This window comes from Schistocerca americana, chromosome 4 (genome assembly GCF_021461395.2).
Source record: "Schistocerca americana isolate TAMUIC-IGC-003095 chromosome 4, iqSchAmer2.1, whole genome shotgun sequence".
In the NCBI taxonomy this organism is placed as follows: Eukaryota; Metazoa; Arthropoda; class Insecta; order Orthoptera; family Acrididae; genus Schistocerca; species Schistocerca americana.
This window is the reverse complement of record NC_060122.1, coordinates 286,806,792-286,821,508: the sequence shown is the minus strand read 5'-3', so window position 1 is coordinate 286,821,508 and position 14,717 is coordinate 286,806,792. Positions and strand designations below refer to the sequence as shown.

The 14,717-nt window shown below is 40.2% G+C and overlaps 1 protein-coding gene across 1 annotated transcript in view; it reads right to left on the bottom strand.

The window, feature by feature from the left end:
* LOC124612471 (pre-mRNA-processing factor 6) overlaps window positions 1-14,717 on the bottom strand; it is a 75,125-nt gene that overhangs the window by 41,158 nt on the left and 19,250 nt on the right. The window contains exons 9-10 of the mRNA XM_047140700.1: window positions 9,909-10,082; window positions 2,729-2,868 (exon numbers count right to left, since the gene is read on the bottom strand). Coding sequence (XP_046996656.1) covers window positions 2,729-2,868; window positions 9,909-10,082 — 314 coding nt within the window. The remainder of the gene's footprint in view (window positions 1-2,728; window positions 2,869-9,908; window positions 10,083-14,717) is intronic.

The window sequence follows — 14,717 nt, the reverse complement described above, 5'->3', positions numbered from 1 at the left end:
CTGTAGATGCCTTAAAAATCAGCTTACCCAAGGGAATAAAGCCAGTATCTGCTGATCAGACATGAAGCACTATAATTCTATTGATTGGCGACTCCATGGAGTGTCCTGTGCACCACGACCAGATAATGGATATACTTGGAAGGAGAGACAGCATTGGTCATATTTTGTTTGTTTTATTAACCGCAAAATCGATTTTCGGTCACTTAGTGACCATCCTCAGTGCTGTAATATACAATTTAAATTGGTAGGCACTGGTGCAACAAGCTTAGAGCGATCACAAAACAGGCTCCCAGTTTATGAGATCGCTCTAAGCTTGTTGACACCAGTGCCTACCAATTTAAATAGTATATTACAGCACTGAGGATGGTCACTAAGTGACCGAAAATCGATTTTGCGGTTAATAAAACAAAAAAAACAAAAACAAAAAAACAAAAAAATACGACCAATGCTGTCTCTCCTTCCAAGTATTTCCAACTATAATTCTGTTACCCTTAGCCCTTGCGTGGTTCTGATTAATGAAAGTTTCAGCTAAGTAATAAATTCAAGATGTGCCAGCTTCTCTGATCTCCTGCATTGTTCTCAAAAACATAGTTCTTGCAGCTGAAATATCGCTTCATTCCATTAATAATTTCCTAACATCATTCGTTTTCTGATACCTGAACCCCATGTCTTTCAGTCTCCTCAACATGGTCCATTTGCTTCCGTTAAAATTTTCAGCTTCTTTCATACACGAAACTAGTTTTTCTGCTGTTGGATACTCGCCTTCAGCATACATGCTGAACACTATGCGCCACAAAACATTTTTCGCGAAATCGTCTAGTTCACCCTCTTCTTTTTTGCGGTTGTGTTGCTTCCCTGGTGATTTGAAAACAGCTGAGCCGCAGGCTTGCGTAGACGTCTTAGCATCACTGGATATTCTCTGAACGGTCCTCAAACCAACACCACAGACTTCAGCTGTCTGTTCCTGGCATTTGGCAACAGCGTGACCCGTGCCTTGTGCCGGCATGTATTAAAGTAATGGTACACACAGAACACTATTCCTCTTGCCTGTTTGTGTAGTACTTGGTGTGATTGCCTACCATCACCCATAATGAACACTATGAAGGCAGTCAGCACTCAGCACGGAACACAATGACTGAAATAAACAGTTAGAACTTCCAAACACAGCATGACCCGCACAGAACGAAGATAAGAATGTCACTAATGAGGGATTGGCTGTAAGTAACGTGGTATACTTCCACATGCTTCTGCGCATCTGACCCTCATCCACTTTCGTAGCTGCACTCCACTCTAGCAGTTATTTTTCGACATGGCAGCAGAGAGAGTCACTAAGGACCACTACTCATTATTTCCCTTAAGTGCGTCCGTATGGCTAAATGGGATACGAATCTCTCTTAAAACTCTAATTCAAAATTAAGAAAAAAAGACAAAAATTGAGAAAAAATTTAAGCAGCTATGTAAAATCCTCTGTTTGAGATTGCAATAAATGATAAATTCCGTATTTTGTAGAATTTCTTCCATACTTTTTCCTGTCAAGTTCTCTCCCTCTTCCCTTTTTACAATTTAAAGTGATTTATTTCTTCTGGCATACTAAACATCAAAACTGATCATCAAAATACCTACTGCACTTTCTGTACAGCTCAATCAGATTATTACCACACAGTGGTACCAATTTGAGTCAATCTTTCACACATTGCATTCAACAGATCCATATTAAAAAGAAATTCCACTAATGTCAATAAAAAGCATGTATACAATAGCACAAAGAAGCAATTAGCAGCTTCTTCACAGTACTTCAACAACTAAAAATGGCCTAATTAATTATAGCACAATTTGTGATATTAGCTAAGCTATTTGCACACTATTTATCCATATAGCAGTCACAAATGAGCATCTCATTACTGTACAGAAAAAATAAAAAAACTACCACTATTAAAAAGACAGCTCCTCATCTATTTATACTACTCAGACACTGTTTATCTATGATTTCTAAAAGGGGTGTGTTATATGGTGCTGCTTCAAATCTATCTGTCAAAGGTTATTTGACAACTACAAAAAAATTAAAAAAAAAATTAAAAAATAACATAAAAATAAAATATATAAAGGGCATGAGGAATTAAGGAACAGAGCAAAACAGTACAGGCTCATGTGTAACAGCTACACAAATGTAAGAACATACTCTTATATTTAAATAGGAGAGAATAGAATAAGACACAACAGATGGAAATATGGCATATTCTATAGCCAACAACAAGTCTCTTGTTTGGTACTCTTTAACAATTTCAAGCTTACATTTCTCAATGTGTCAGTCCAATAGACTCCATAAAATCCTTTTTTGTAACTGGCAGATATACAATAATTTTATATTATCGAAGTTTTTTACATAATTACCAGTCACAAAGCACAAAGATGAGTTTCACTCTTAACTGAAAGAATAATTTTAATTTCTGTCAATGAACATGTTGGCTAAGAGGTAATATTTTGCTTGAACTTGCACATTCCACAAATACCAACAGAGGTACCAATGTAGCATCACAGACTAACACGTTATACACAGCTATGTATACAGCTATCATGGAACTGAGTTTAATAATTGAACAATGAGTTTTCAGTAAGTAAAACTGTTGGTCTCACTGGTCTGATGACAGTTAACATGTTGGAAAGAAGGCAGACTATAACTAAAAAGGCAAAATATTGCTACAGAATAATACAGATATAGCCGACTCACCTAGCAAGTGCAAGCCAGAGATCAACACTAGTTGGACAGCATTCTACAGCACGACTAAGCAAAATCCTTGCATCTTCTGGATCTTCAAGCTCTACAGCAGCTTTCCAAAGTCGAACTGAATTAGGTATATGTTCAAGAGCCTGGAATAATCAATTTAACCATTTTGAGAAAGGATGACACGACGTATACTACAAACTTAACAACACGCGTAAAGCTGAAATACTAAACACCTTTTTTCAAAGCTGTTTCACAGAGGAAGACCACACTGCAGTTCCTCCTCTAAATCCTCGCACAAACGAAAAAATGGCTGACATCGAAATAAGTGTCCAAGGAATAGAAAAGCAACTGGAATCACTCAACAGAGGAAAGTCCACTGGACCTGACGGAATACCAATTCGATTCTACACAGAGTACACGAAAGAACTTGCCCCCCTTCTAACAGCCGTGTACCGCAAGTCTCTACAGGAACGGAAGGTTCCAAATGATTGGAAAAGAGCACAGGTAGTCCCAGTCTTCAAGAAGGGTCGTCGAGCAGATGTGCAAAACTATAGACCTATATCTCTGACGTCGATCTGTTGTAGAATTTTAGAACATGTTTTTTGCTCGCGTATCATGTCGTTTTTGGAAACCCAGAATCTACTCTGTAGGAATCAACATGGATTCCGGAAACAGCGATCATGTGAGACCCAACTCGCTTTATTTGTTCATGAGACCCAGAAAATATTAGATATAGGCTCCCAGGTAGATGCTATTTCCTTGACTTCCGGAAGGCGTTCGATACAGTTCCGCACTGTCGCCTGATAAACGAAGTACGAGCCTACGGAATATCAGACCAGCTGTGTGGCTGGATTGAAGAGTTTTTAGCAAACAGAATACAGCATGTTGTTATCAATGGAGAGACGTCTACAGGCATTAAAGTAACCTCTGGTGTGCCACAGGGGAGTGTTATGGGACCATTGCTTTTCACAATATATATAAATGACCTGGTAGATAGTGTCGGAAGTTCCATGCGGCTTTTCGCGGATGATGCTGCAGTATAGAGATAAGTTGCAGCATTAGAAAATTGCAGCGAAATGCAGGAAGATCTGCAGCGGATAGGCACTTGGTGCAGGGAGTGGCAACTGACCCTTAACATAGACAAATGTAATGTATTGCGAATACATAGAAAGAAGGATCCTTTATTTTATGGTTATATGATAGCGGAGCAAACACTCGTAGCAGTTACTTCTGTAAAATATCTGGGAGTATGCGTGCGGGAACGATTTGAAATGGAATGATCATATAAAATTAATTGTTGGTAAGGCGGGTACCAGGTTGAGATTCATTGGGAGAGCCCTTAGAAAGTGTAGTCCATCAACAAAGGAGGTGGCTTACAAAACACTCGTTCAACCTATATTTGAGTATTGCTCATCAGTGTGGGATCCGTACCAGATCGGGTTGACGGAGGAGATAGAGAAGATCCAAAGAAGAGCGGTGCGTTTCATCACAGGGTTATTTGGTAACCATGGTAGCGTTACGGAGATGTTTAGCAAACTCAAGTGGCAGACTCTGCAAGAAAGGCGCTCTGCATCGCGGTGTAGCTTGCTCACCAGGTTTCGAAAGGGTGCGTTTCTGGATGAGGTATCAAATATATTGCTTCCCCCTACTTATACCTCCCGAGGAGGTCACGAATGTAAAATTAGAGAGATTCGAGCGCGCACGGAGGCTTTCCGGCAGTCGTTCTTCCCCCGAACCATACGCGAGTGGAACAGGAAAGGGAGGTAATGACAGTTGCACGTAAAGTGCCCTCCCTCCGCCACACACTGTTGGCTGGCTTGCGGAGTATAAATGTAGATGATGTAGATGTAGAACACAATAACATGTCTGAGAAAAGTAGAGACAGATAAACATGACAGAACTGTATGGAATTACACAGAAATTATACCATACCTGGACATGTTATAATGCCTCCCTAACATGTTAATGATCTCCTCCTTTCTGCTCACAAAATCCTGGCAATTAACTAGACACTGCAGAAATGACAGCATGCACACCTTTAGCTGCTGTTCAATTTAGTCTTTATAAGAAATAAAAAGAATGGCAACTTAAGGTGTTATATAATGTCATTTTTGTGATTTATAAAAGCTGTGGACCACGCTCAACAAAAAATAACTAGAATTTGAAATGAAGGTCTCCTCCACGATGGAATCACATATTAATTATAGACATGAGACCTGATAACAGGACAGAAAAGTAAGAAGCTGTCAAAAGGCATAAATTTCCCTTCAGTGCAGACCCGTTATAAAGTGCGAAGTTTCAGCAACATTACATCAAAGACATGAATACTGCTCCCTAAACATTCATATAGTACATTTACAGCATACTCACAAAATATTTCAAAGTTATTACACCAACTCTGTCAGATCTGTGACTGTAATGTACTCAGAGCAGATGCGGCTTGTAATTATAGGTCACCCCAAAATATATATTAAAATAAGTTTCTCTGTAATGTATTACAGAATTTAAATTATCAGAACACATTTCACATATTTCCCACATTGACTTAAATAATGCTGGTCAATACTGACATGTGACATCATGCGATGTTTTTGGAACAAGTAATAGCTACTCCTAAGGCTGCGTTTAGAAATACCACTTAGCTCTGCTTAGCTGAGGTTTGGGGGCGTGGCTTTCTTGAAGTACAGCTCTTATGGGCATCCTGAAGGCTCTGATGCTTGGACATCCTGAAGGCTCTGGTGTTTCGGCCTAAGGGTGTCCTATCAACCTACACACAATTTTCATGTTCCATTGCTCACATCAAAAGGGAATGAACAGAGTTGCTGAAACTCTGCTGTCGAATCCCTGTCTCTATATATCTCTGCTATGCTTTGATGCACCACTATTTGACATATTGTTTTGATAGTTTTTTAGAGACTTTCCTGTTTCTGCCAAGTCTGTCCATCATTGGAATTAGTTTGCAAATGTCTCATCAGAGTACACTAGAGTACAGTTAACGTAAGAATCAGCACCCAACGAGAGATTTCACGAATGATTAGAGAGAAAAGTGTGTGAAATGTACCACTGTGCAAAATATGTCCTGTTACTTTAGTTTCCTTGTTAGCTGACTGCAGGTAACATGCATTATTAGCAAGTTTCTTTTTGGGTGTTATGCACGAGTATAGTGAGTTTTACTATCTCGCTAATAACAGCAGCATACCACAAGTTTGAAAACAGCGCAATTTGAATTCAATGTGCAATTTATCAAATAAAAGTTTGGAACATGTGATTAGGAAGGAAGTTAAGGAACTCGGTGCACCCAGACTTGATGTAAACATGAATCGAGAACAAAAATAGCATAAATCCAGGCAAGGGTATACACACAATTTTAACAGAGCAATGTACAATGCAGCTGAGTGGTTGTGTGTGCTGTACCTCCACCTAAAATACATATTTTTGCAGTACACAAGTATAAATACGATAAGTACAGTGCATAAATTACCATGCCGGTCGCTCGGGCTGCTCAAGTCAGCCAGTCATAGCACAAGACCTATGACATCATGGAAACATCACTGTTTCATCACGTAATCTCAGAATGCCACGATTTGAGAGCACAAAACATTGAAGTCTGAAGTTTAGAAATGAAAATGTGGTGTCACCGCCAGACACCACACTTGCTAGGTGGTAGCTTTAAATCGGCCGCGGTCCATTAGTACATGTCGGACCCGCGTGTCGCCACTTTCAGTGATAGCAGACCGAGCGCCACCACACGGCAGGTCTAGAGAGACGTACTAGCACTCGCCCCAGTTGTACGGACGACGTAGCTAGCGATGCACACTGACGAAGCCTCGCTCATTTGCAGAGCAGATAGTTAGAATAGCCTTCAGCTAAGTCAATGGCTACGACCTACCAAGGCGCCATTAGTCTTACATAGCTTGTATCTAAAGAGTCTCACTTGTCTCGTCAAGAGCGATATACAAATGATGGATTAAAGTTAAGTATTCCAGAAGCTACGTACTTTTCTTTATAGCATTCATTACGTATCCTGTTACAGACCTATCTCTTGCCTGCGTGAGCTAAACGCGTGCCTTTCGGCTACTTCCGTGGCGTGGCTGTCTTGCTACGCCACAACAGAAAATACAAAAAACATTAAGCCTGCAGCAAAGCTAATGCACACTGCATTAAAGATATCTCCAAAATGCATCTTTTAGTATGATTTGTTGTGGTAAACTGTCGTTAAATGTGATGTTGGGGCATAAATAAGTTACCTATACATTTTATCTTGGAGTTAACTTCTGATGTTATTTAGTGGTTGATTACAAAACCAAAAGAAGATACAGTATGTAATTATTCGGCTAGAGTGCAATATTGCTCCCCCCCCCCCCTCCACCCCCACCCCCACCTTCTGAAATAATCATTCTTTTGACGAACTGATCTGTAGTGCAGCCCGAGGTCTAGGTTAGTTCCGATCAATAAATGTCACAGCCTTCCCCAGCATGCAAACCACACGCTGCGCTTGATTCAGAGATATATAATATGAGAAGTGCACATAAAACGTGACAGGTACGAACAAATAATAGAAAATCTGGAATGGAATAACAACAATATGAATTAGTCTAATTTTAAATGTACCTTAAAATGTGCCTGTCTGCTGCTCAGTGCCTCCTCTATATGGTGAGCAGCAATCTATATATAATTCACATTATTACACGGTAGGAACATATGGAGAGTGGAAGTGGAAAAAGTGTCAAATCTGGCAAATCTCACATTTGTCAGGAGACTCAAAAATCTATGCATCTTTTTGTGTACAGAACTTATTTATGATCCCACAGAATTATACTGTCCACCTCATCACCAGACAAAATACTAAGACAAATTAGAAAATAAATAATTTATTAAGAATTTTCTACGTGCCGTACCATGAAACTGGTTCTAAGTGCCAATAAGAAAGTTTCTGTTTGAAGCACCACTAAAACAGAGGCACTTCATTTTATTTGTGATAATACAAGAACAGAAATACTGAAGAAATATTTGAACTAGTAGAACTGTAGTCAACAAAAACCATTTCTCATTTCTTTAATCTCTCCCCCCCACCACCACCGAAGAAAATAACAAAATTAAACACAGAAAAAAGTCTCAGTATTGACTTCTGTTTCTTACACAGCTCCATTATTGGGATCAGATGTTGCAAAGTGAAGTTTTGTGCCATGTTTTCAGATAGACTATTCATTCCACACCTTGTGTCAGAATATTGTGCTGGTGAAAATCGGGGACAAGACTACCACCTTGCCCAGCATCTGCCTTTTCTACTATGCTGTGCCTTTTCCCAGTACCAACCATGCTGGCGAGTGACACTGCCAGAACTTACGAATTCTGAGAATATTTCGTTATGTTTCTTTGTAGTTGCGTAGTCGGGTATTAGATGTGTTCCTTGATCATGTGTGAACGTAGTTCTTTGTGGCACACCTACCATACCTTGCTCTTACTGTTTGGTAGTCGACTTACAAGGTACATAAGGAAACATTCCTGCAAAGCATACATTGACAACAGTGTTTCTGCAGCATCTTTAAAATCAAAGAAGTTAGCTGTACACACTATCTGAATGGCAACTGGACTTCTGAAGGAAGAACTGCTTGGCACAAAGACCATGCACCTTCTAGTTATGAATGTTTGAAACATTTATCCCATGTTTTGACACTTGGAAGAAATGCTGGGACATACAACAGAGTATCACAAATGTGACAGCACTAAAAACTTGTTTTTGAAAAAAAACTGCACTTAGAATATTGTAATGGTTTCCTTTCTGGTGATTTTATTTTATACAGCAGGCTCAATTTGAAAAAGGGCTGTTAACATGTGAAACAAATGTAATTACAACCTTTTTCACTGCTATGAAGTAAGATGCAATCCACTTATCTCTGCTGATATGTAATGTATTTTTCCATTTATATTACATTTTGTTCAAGTGAGCTAATGTACAAGACTTGTTACTTTTTTGATAAACTTTACAACCAACCTCAAAAAATCAATTAACAGTAATTTATTGTCAAAGAGAACAATATTGATGAGATGTCATAGAAATCATCCTCTCAATACCTTTGGCTTGCATAACAGGCACAACAGCGGCCAGTTTATACTACAAGGTAGACAAATCCCAGTCAGCCACAGCACTTGCTCATCTCAGGGGCATTAAAAACAATCCATTAAAGTAGTAGTGAAATTAGGCATTCCCCCTGATTGTGATAGCAGCAGGAGTACAAAATGTAAGCATCAACAATTTTGTGACATTATGTTTTCCATTTCCACTCCTCATATTTTTACTGTATACAGGTAGAATTCTGCTTACAAGAAATTATACATAGAATAAATATGAAAAAGAAGTTCCACAAAGTAGAAGAGGAGGCTTCATTTAAAATACATATATAGTGAAAATATCTAATGACATACACACAAACGTAATTTATTAATGTGACTTTTCACTTATACAGTATTTGAAACAACTGAACATAACAGAATGCTTGTGTGAATGGTGTGGAATAAATGAGAAGTTGACAATGTGGTAACACCTGCTAAAAAGGAATTGAAAGGTGAAGGAAATGCAGCTTACTGCACATTGGCTTCTGTAATTGACACTGATGTTATCCATGTTAGATACATGAAGTATGCATGTTAGATATGTCAGTGGCAAAGTGGGGAAGTGTCAGACTGCTCATCTAAAAGTTACATATTAAATCCTCAGTAGATGCTGTCTCCCCCCACCCCTCCCATCACATATCATTTCCTTCACCCATGGTTGTGATACCAAGCTGTCTTATGTCTTTAAGAGCATTTTAAACTGCAGATTAACAACAGTGGAAATTCCTGGTTGAAAAAATACATAAAAATCTGTATATTCATGCGCAACTGGCTAGGTAAGTTAACTGAAAGGTCACAGGTAGAGCATATCAACTGCAATACAATCATATGTAATATAGCACAGAAGTGTTCATAGCAGCTTTCACATAAAGGGCAGCTTTACTTTTACTTATCAAGATGGTTTCAAAACAGAATGATTGTAGTCTATCCCCCTCTAATAACAGATACACTAGTTCTCTACTAACAAACAGCAGCGTGATAACTCCTCAGTGATAAGGGCTCAGACATGTTTTAAATGTTTTACTAAAACAGAAAACAAACAATCAAAAATGTAATATGGATATCATACCTTCCTGTAGACTTTTCGTTTTGCCTTTATTTCAGTCTCCAGATCAGCAGCTTTGATCCATATCCGCACAGAAGTGGGTATATGGCGAACAGCCTGGGCTATGACAGCTCGTGCAGTGTCTGGAGGTTGCAGTCGAGCTGCTTCCAGCCACAGATCTTCAGACTTTGGATTGACCTAAGAAAAAAACATAAATACCATCACAGCAAAACAATATTATATGGAATGGAATTACTGCTATGATCAATGCATGTCTTTCTGGAAAGTGGGAGACCTGCCTGATGTGTGTAATGAAACAGAACATATTGATGGTAGTCGTGGCAGTAGATACATGATGTTGACAACTAGTGTTTTGCTAACATAAAGTACAGCAACGCTTTCAATTATTTATTGCACAAGAACTAAACATTGTACAGATGTCATACATACTGCATTTTGAAAAGAAACTCTGAAATTATTTTTTACAAACATTCAATATGCGAACCATGAGTGGCCCAGCAGACATCAGTACGGTAATTGAATTCTTGCCATACCTGTCCCAGCATGGCATTGTTGACTGTGGCAGTCGCTTCCCGTATTCTCTTCTGGAGCTCTGCTACATCACATGGTACAGGCGGTACATACTTCAGATCTTTAATGTGGCCCCACAGGAAAAAGTCACACGGAATGAGATCTGGTGATCGGAGAGGCTATTTCAAACTCCAACAAACAGAAAGCTTGCTCAGCACCTGAACTTGCCATGTTCGCGTCTAGCACTGACTATCAGCAAATTACCAAACTACGCTGTGGCGATATATATGAAAAGAAATTTTCAGGGTTTCTCTTCAAAGTAACAAATGTATGATATCTGTACAATGTTCGGTTCCTGTGCAATAAATAATTGAAAGTGTTCCCGGACTTTATGTACACCCGTATAACACAACGTTCATCAGTGCAGGCACAAAGTTATCACAACTCGGTTCATTGGGATTACAATATTTCATAATAAAATGCAATCAAGGTCAGTTAGTATGTGCGATGACTGCCACTTCATGTCTCAGCTGGATATGAGACGCAAAACAGTCCGAACAGTGGCAGCACTGTGTCCTGTTACGGCTACCTTGGGTGATCTGCCAAATGAGTAAACAACAACTACAACACTAGCCATAGCATGCCAGCAAGACTCACCAGTTGGCCAGACAGGCCGATTTCAATATGTCTGATAGAGTGTGAACCATTGCAACATGGATGCAAGTCTCGCCTTTGGCCACCAATCCTACTCACGCAGGTGCAAACACTATGTACAGCATGTAGGCCACTACGGGCAGTTCATGTCACTTTATTGTACTACACAGTTACCTATGCCAATGATCAAGAGTTAGGATCATGCTCCAAATTCTGGACTACCATTTCGGTATATTCTATCATTCTCTGTCAATGCTTGGTTGGACTAACTGGACACTGTTTATTGGAACAGACTCTGGTTTGCGAACTGGACCTGTATTTTCATGGTGTGTGAAATAAACACCTGTTAGTGATTGACAGTCTGGGTTCTTTCAGTCATTACAGTATGAGTGTAAATATAGATGAACATTACACATATTAAATGGTAACAGATAATGAGTTAAGAAAGAACAACTGATAATGTGTTCATTTCTTTTATAAGTTGTAAGCTGCCTGCATGTGAGAGAGAGTGGGGCTTGTCCCAGCAACAAATGTGCTACGACCCAATAGCAAGCTTTCGTCCCCAGCATTTTCCACTTAAGTTCCAAGTTAAAGCGAGTGATTAGTACGAGGATCATGGAAATACTTCAGGATAAGTAGCAGTAGGTGAGCTACAATGACAAGCAACCGCTGGCACTCATTGGATCATAGTTCGTCATATACAATATTCTGTTTATTAATTGGAATTATCTTTCATGAGATCCTCCTTCTTAAAGGCTCCTGTGGTTTCAGAGGTGCTGCATCATTCCTCTGTTCAGCAGCACTGTCATTTAGTGCAGTGATGAATGATATTTCATCCACGTTGCTGTGACCGTCAAACACTTCCTTGAAAGACAGTTGATATGCTTGTGTTTGTGTCTGCTTTTGAATACCACAGTACTTTGTACTTCTGAAGTCTCACTGCCTGTCTCACCAGTCAACCAAACAGATCCTGCAGGCCAGTCAGCCTGCATAGAGAATGGTGGTCCATCACAATGGTGAATGGTTTGCAAAATAAATATGGCCAGAAATTGTTGATGGCTCTAACAACCACAAGACACTCTTTCTCCATTGCAGAGTAGTTCATCTTGGACTTGGAGAGTAATCTGGAAGAATAAGCTATCATCTTCTCAGCACCCTTGTGGATTTGTACTAGAACTGTAACTCTCACTAAAAATGCTAGCACCAGTGCAGTTCTGTCTCAGCATTCTCGTCACATGATGATAGGACTGGTGAGATGCTAGTGCCTTCATAAGGACAAGAACAGATCTTTCTTGCACCTCGTTACAGGGAAATTTTCCTATCCCTGCAGTAGTCCTTGTGAGGGTTGTACTTTGATACTGAGGTTCATTATGAATCTCCAGTAGTACAAGCAGATACCACAGGAATGTCCCACATCATGAATGTGCCAAGGAGCCAGAAAATTTGTGATTGCTTTATTTTTTTTTCTCTGGTTTGGTCAGACTCCACTACCATTCACTGAGACCCAAAAATTTTTGTTTCCAGGGTGGTGAAGAGACATATTTTTGGATTAGGATGGACACCTGCAGTCTGAACACACTTCAACATGGTTGTCAGGCAGGTTAGATGTTCTTCAAAAACAATAATTTCATCCAGATAGCAAAGACACATCATCCATTTACGATGGGCACCTGCAGCCTGAACATGCTTCAACACTGTTGTCGGGCAGGTTAGATGTTCTTCACGTGCCTTTGAAAAACAATAATTTCATCCAGATAGTGAAAACACATCATCCATTTAAGGTGTCAAAGCAGATCACCCTCCATATGCTCAAAAGATGGCTGGAGTGTTACACAGCCCAAATGGCATAAATTTGAACTCATAGAGACTGTCAGATGTTCTGAAGGCAGTCTTTTCCTGGTCAGCCTTATTAACCTCAATTCGCCAGTACTCTGTCTGCATGTTCAAAGTTGAGAAATACTTTGCCCCTTTCAAGCAGTCTAAGGCATGCGGCAATGGGCAGAAATTTTCTTTGTAATTTTATTCAGTTTTTGGCAGTCAACACTAAAACTGTTGTAACCGCGACAAGAATCGTCGCGGGGTTGCCGCTAATGAAAATGCAGCAGGACCGAACAGGAGCGGCCTGTAAACAAACAAGACAGACGAACAGGAATGGAAGTACAAGCACGACGATGGACAACATAGCAAGACACCAAGATCAACAACAAAGTATTAAGCAACAGGGTCACAAGAGATAACCTCACGAAATCAAAACAACATCCACTCGTAAATGGGAAATAAGCACACGCACCGTAAACACGATGTCTGTAAGTGAGACATTAACTGATTCAATGTGAATACCAGACTGCCTCACTGAGTGAGAGGCAGCCACCTAAATACACGACAGGGTATGTCGCTATTGGCCACTGGGACCACATGCTCCACAGTGGAGTCCTCACATTAGACTCAAGGCCAGGAGCGAGCGCAGCCACGGCGTACAGCACGACTGCTGCAGAGACCTCTAGTGGTGATCGAGTTCCATGCCGTCTGGCGTAGATTCGAAATCTGCGGCGCTCGGTACCAGAAAAACACCATGTGCCATCCTTCTTCTTCTTCACAAGGACTACAGGAGAGCTCCAAGGACTCTCCGAAGGTAGAATGATGTCAACTTACACCACCTTCTCCATTACCTCCTGAATTATCCACTGTTCAGCCAACATTGGCAAAAGTGGGGCAGAATGGCTAACACTCACTGACATTGTTTCTCAAGAAACCCAGAACCTACTGGCAGCTCAACAGCAGCTTCCTTCCTGCAGCAGTAGTGAGTGCAGTTCTTCTCCAATGGCATGCACACCTTTAGGGATGAGCTATGGCTGCTCACGACAATCAGTTATCTGAAGTTCTTCATGATCTCCTGCAATGTTTATGATCATTGCTGGTAGGTAGATTTCTTTTGTAAGCCTGAGTAGCTTTTTTTAACCAGCAAAAGCTTCACGGTTTTTACTAAGCACCACTAATGATGGTGAGGTAACAACATCTGCACCAGCAAACAATTGCCCAGTCCAATCTCTGTTGTGTGTACTTGTTTGAATAACTTCATCAATCTGAAGCGCTGACCTTACACAATCTATGACTGCTAGTGACGCCAGCAAGAAGCCCCATCTGAGAATAACATCGAGACTACATATTGATAAAACAATAAATTCAAAAAGCTGTGTTCTGTCACTGATAGTTATGATTACAATGCATGTCCCTGTTGACTGGACAATTTCCCATTTTCAGCCTTTGGCATAATTGCTTTCATATCATGGAACATAGTCATCTTTAGCTGGTGACAACAAACATTCGACATTACAGGAAAAGAAGCCTATAAGTCAACTAGCACCCAGAGAGGATGGCCAGTGATGAGATTTCCTGACCTTTCGTCAATGGTCAATTTTCATCTACGGCAGCCTCATCTTCAAAGATGGTCACCTGATTTAGTTTTCCTGAATTTGGTGGCTAGGTGAGCAGCTGGTATCTCTATACAATGATGGGGAGGAGCTATGGCATGATGAGAAGTGATCTTATCCAGGGTACAGTAACAGGGTTCATGCCGCAGGTCAACTGTAATCGTCTGCAGCTGACTGCCGCTAACCATACTGTTGTAATGATTGATGTCATGGGGTG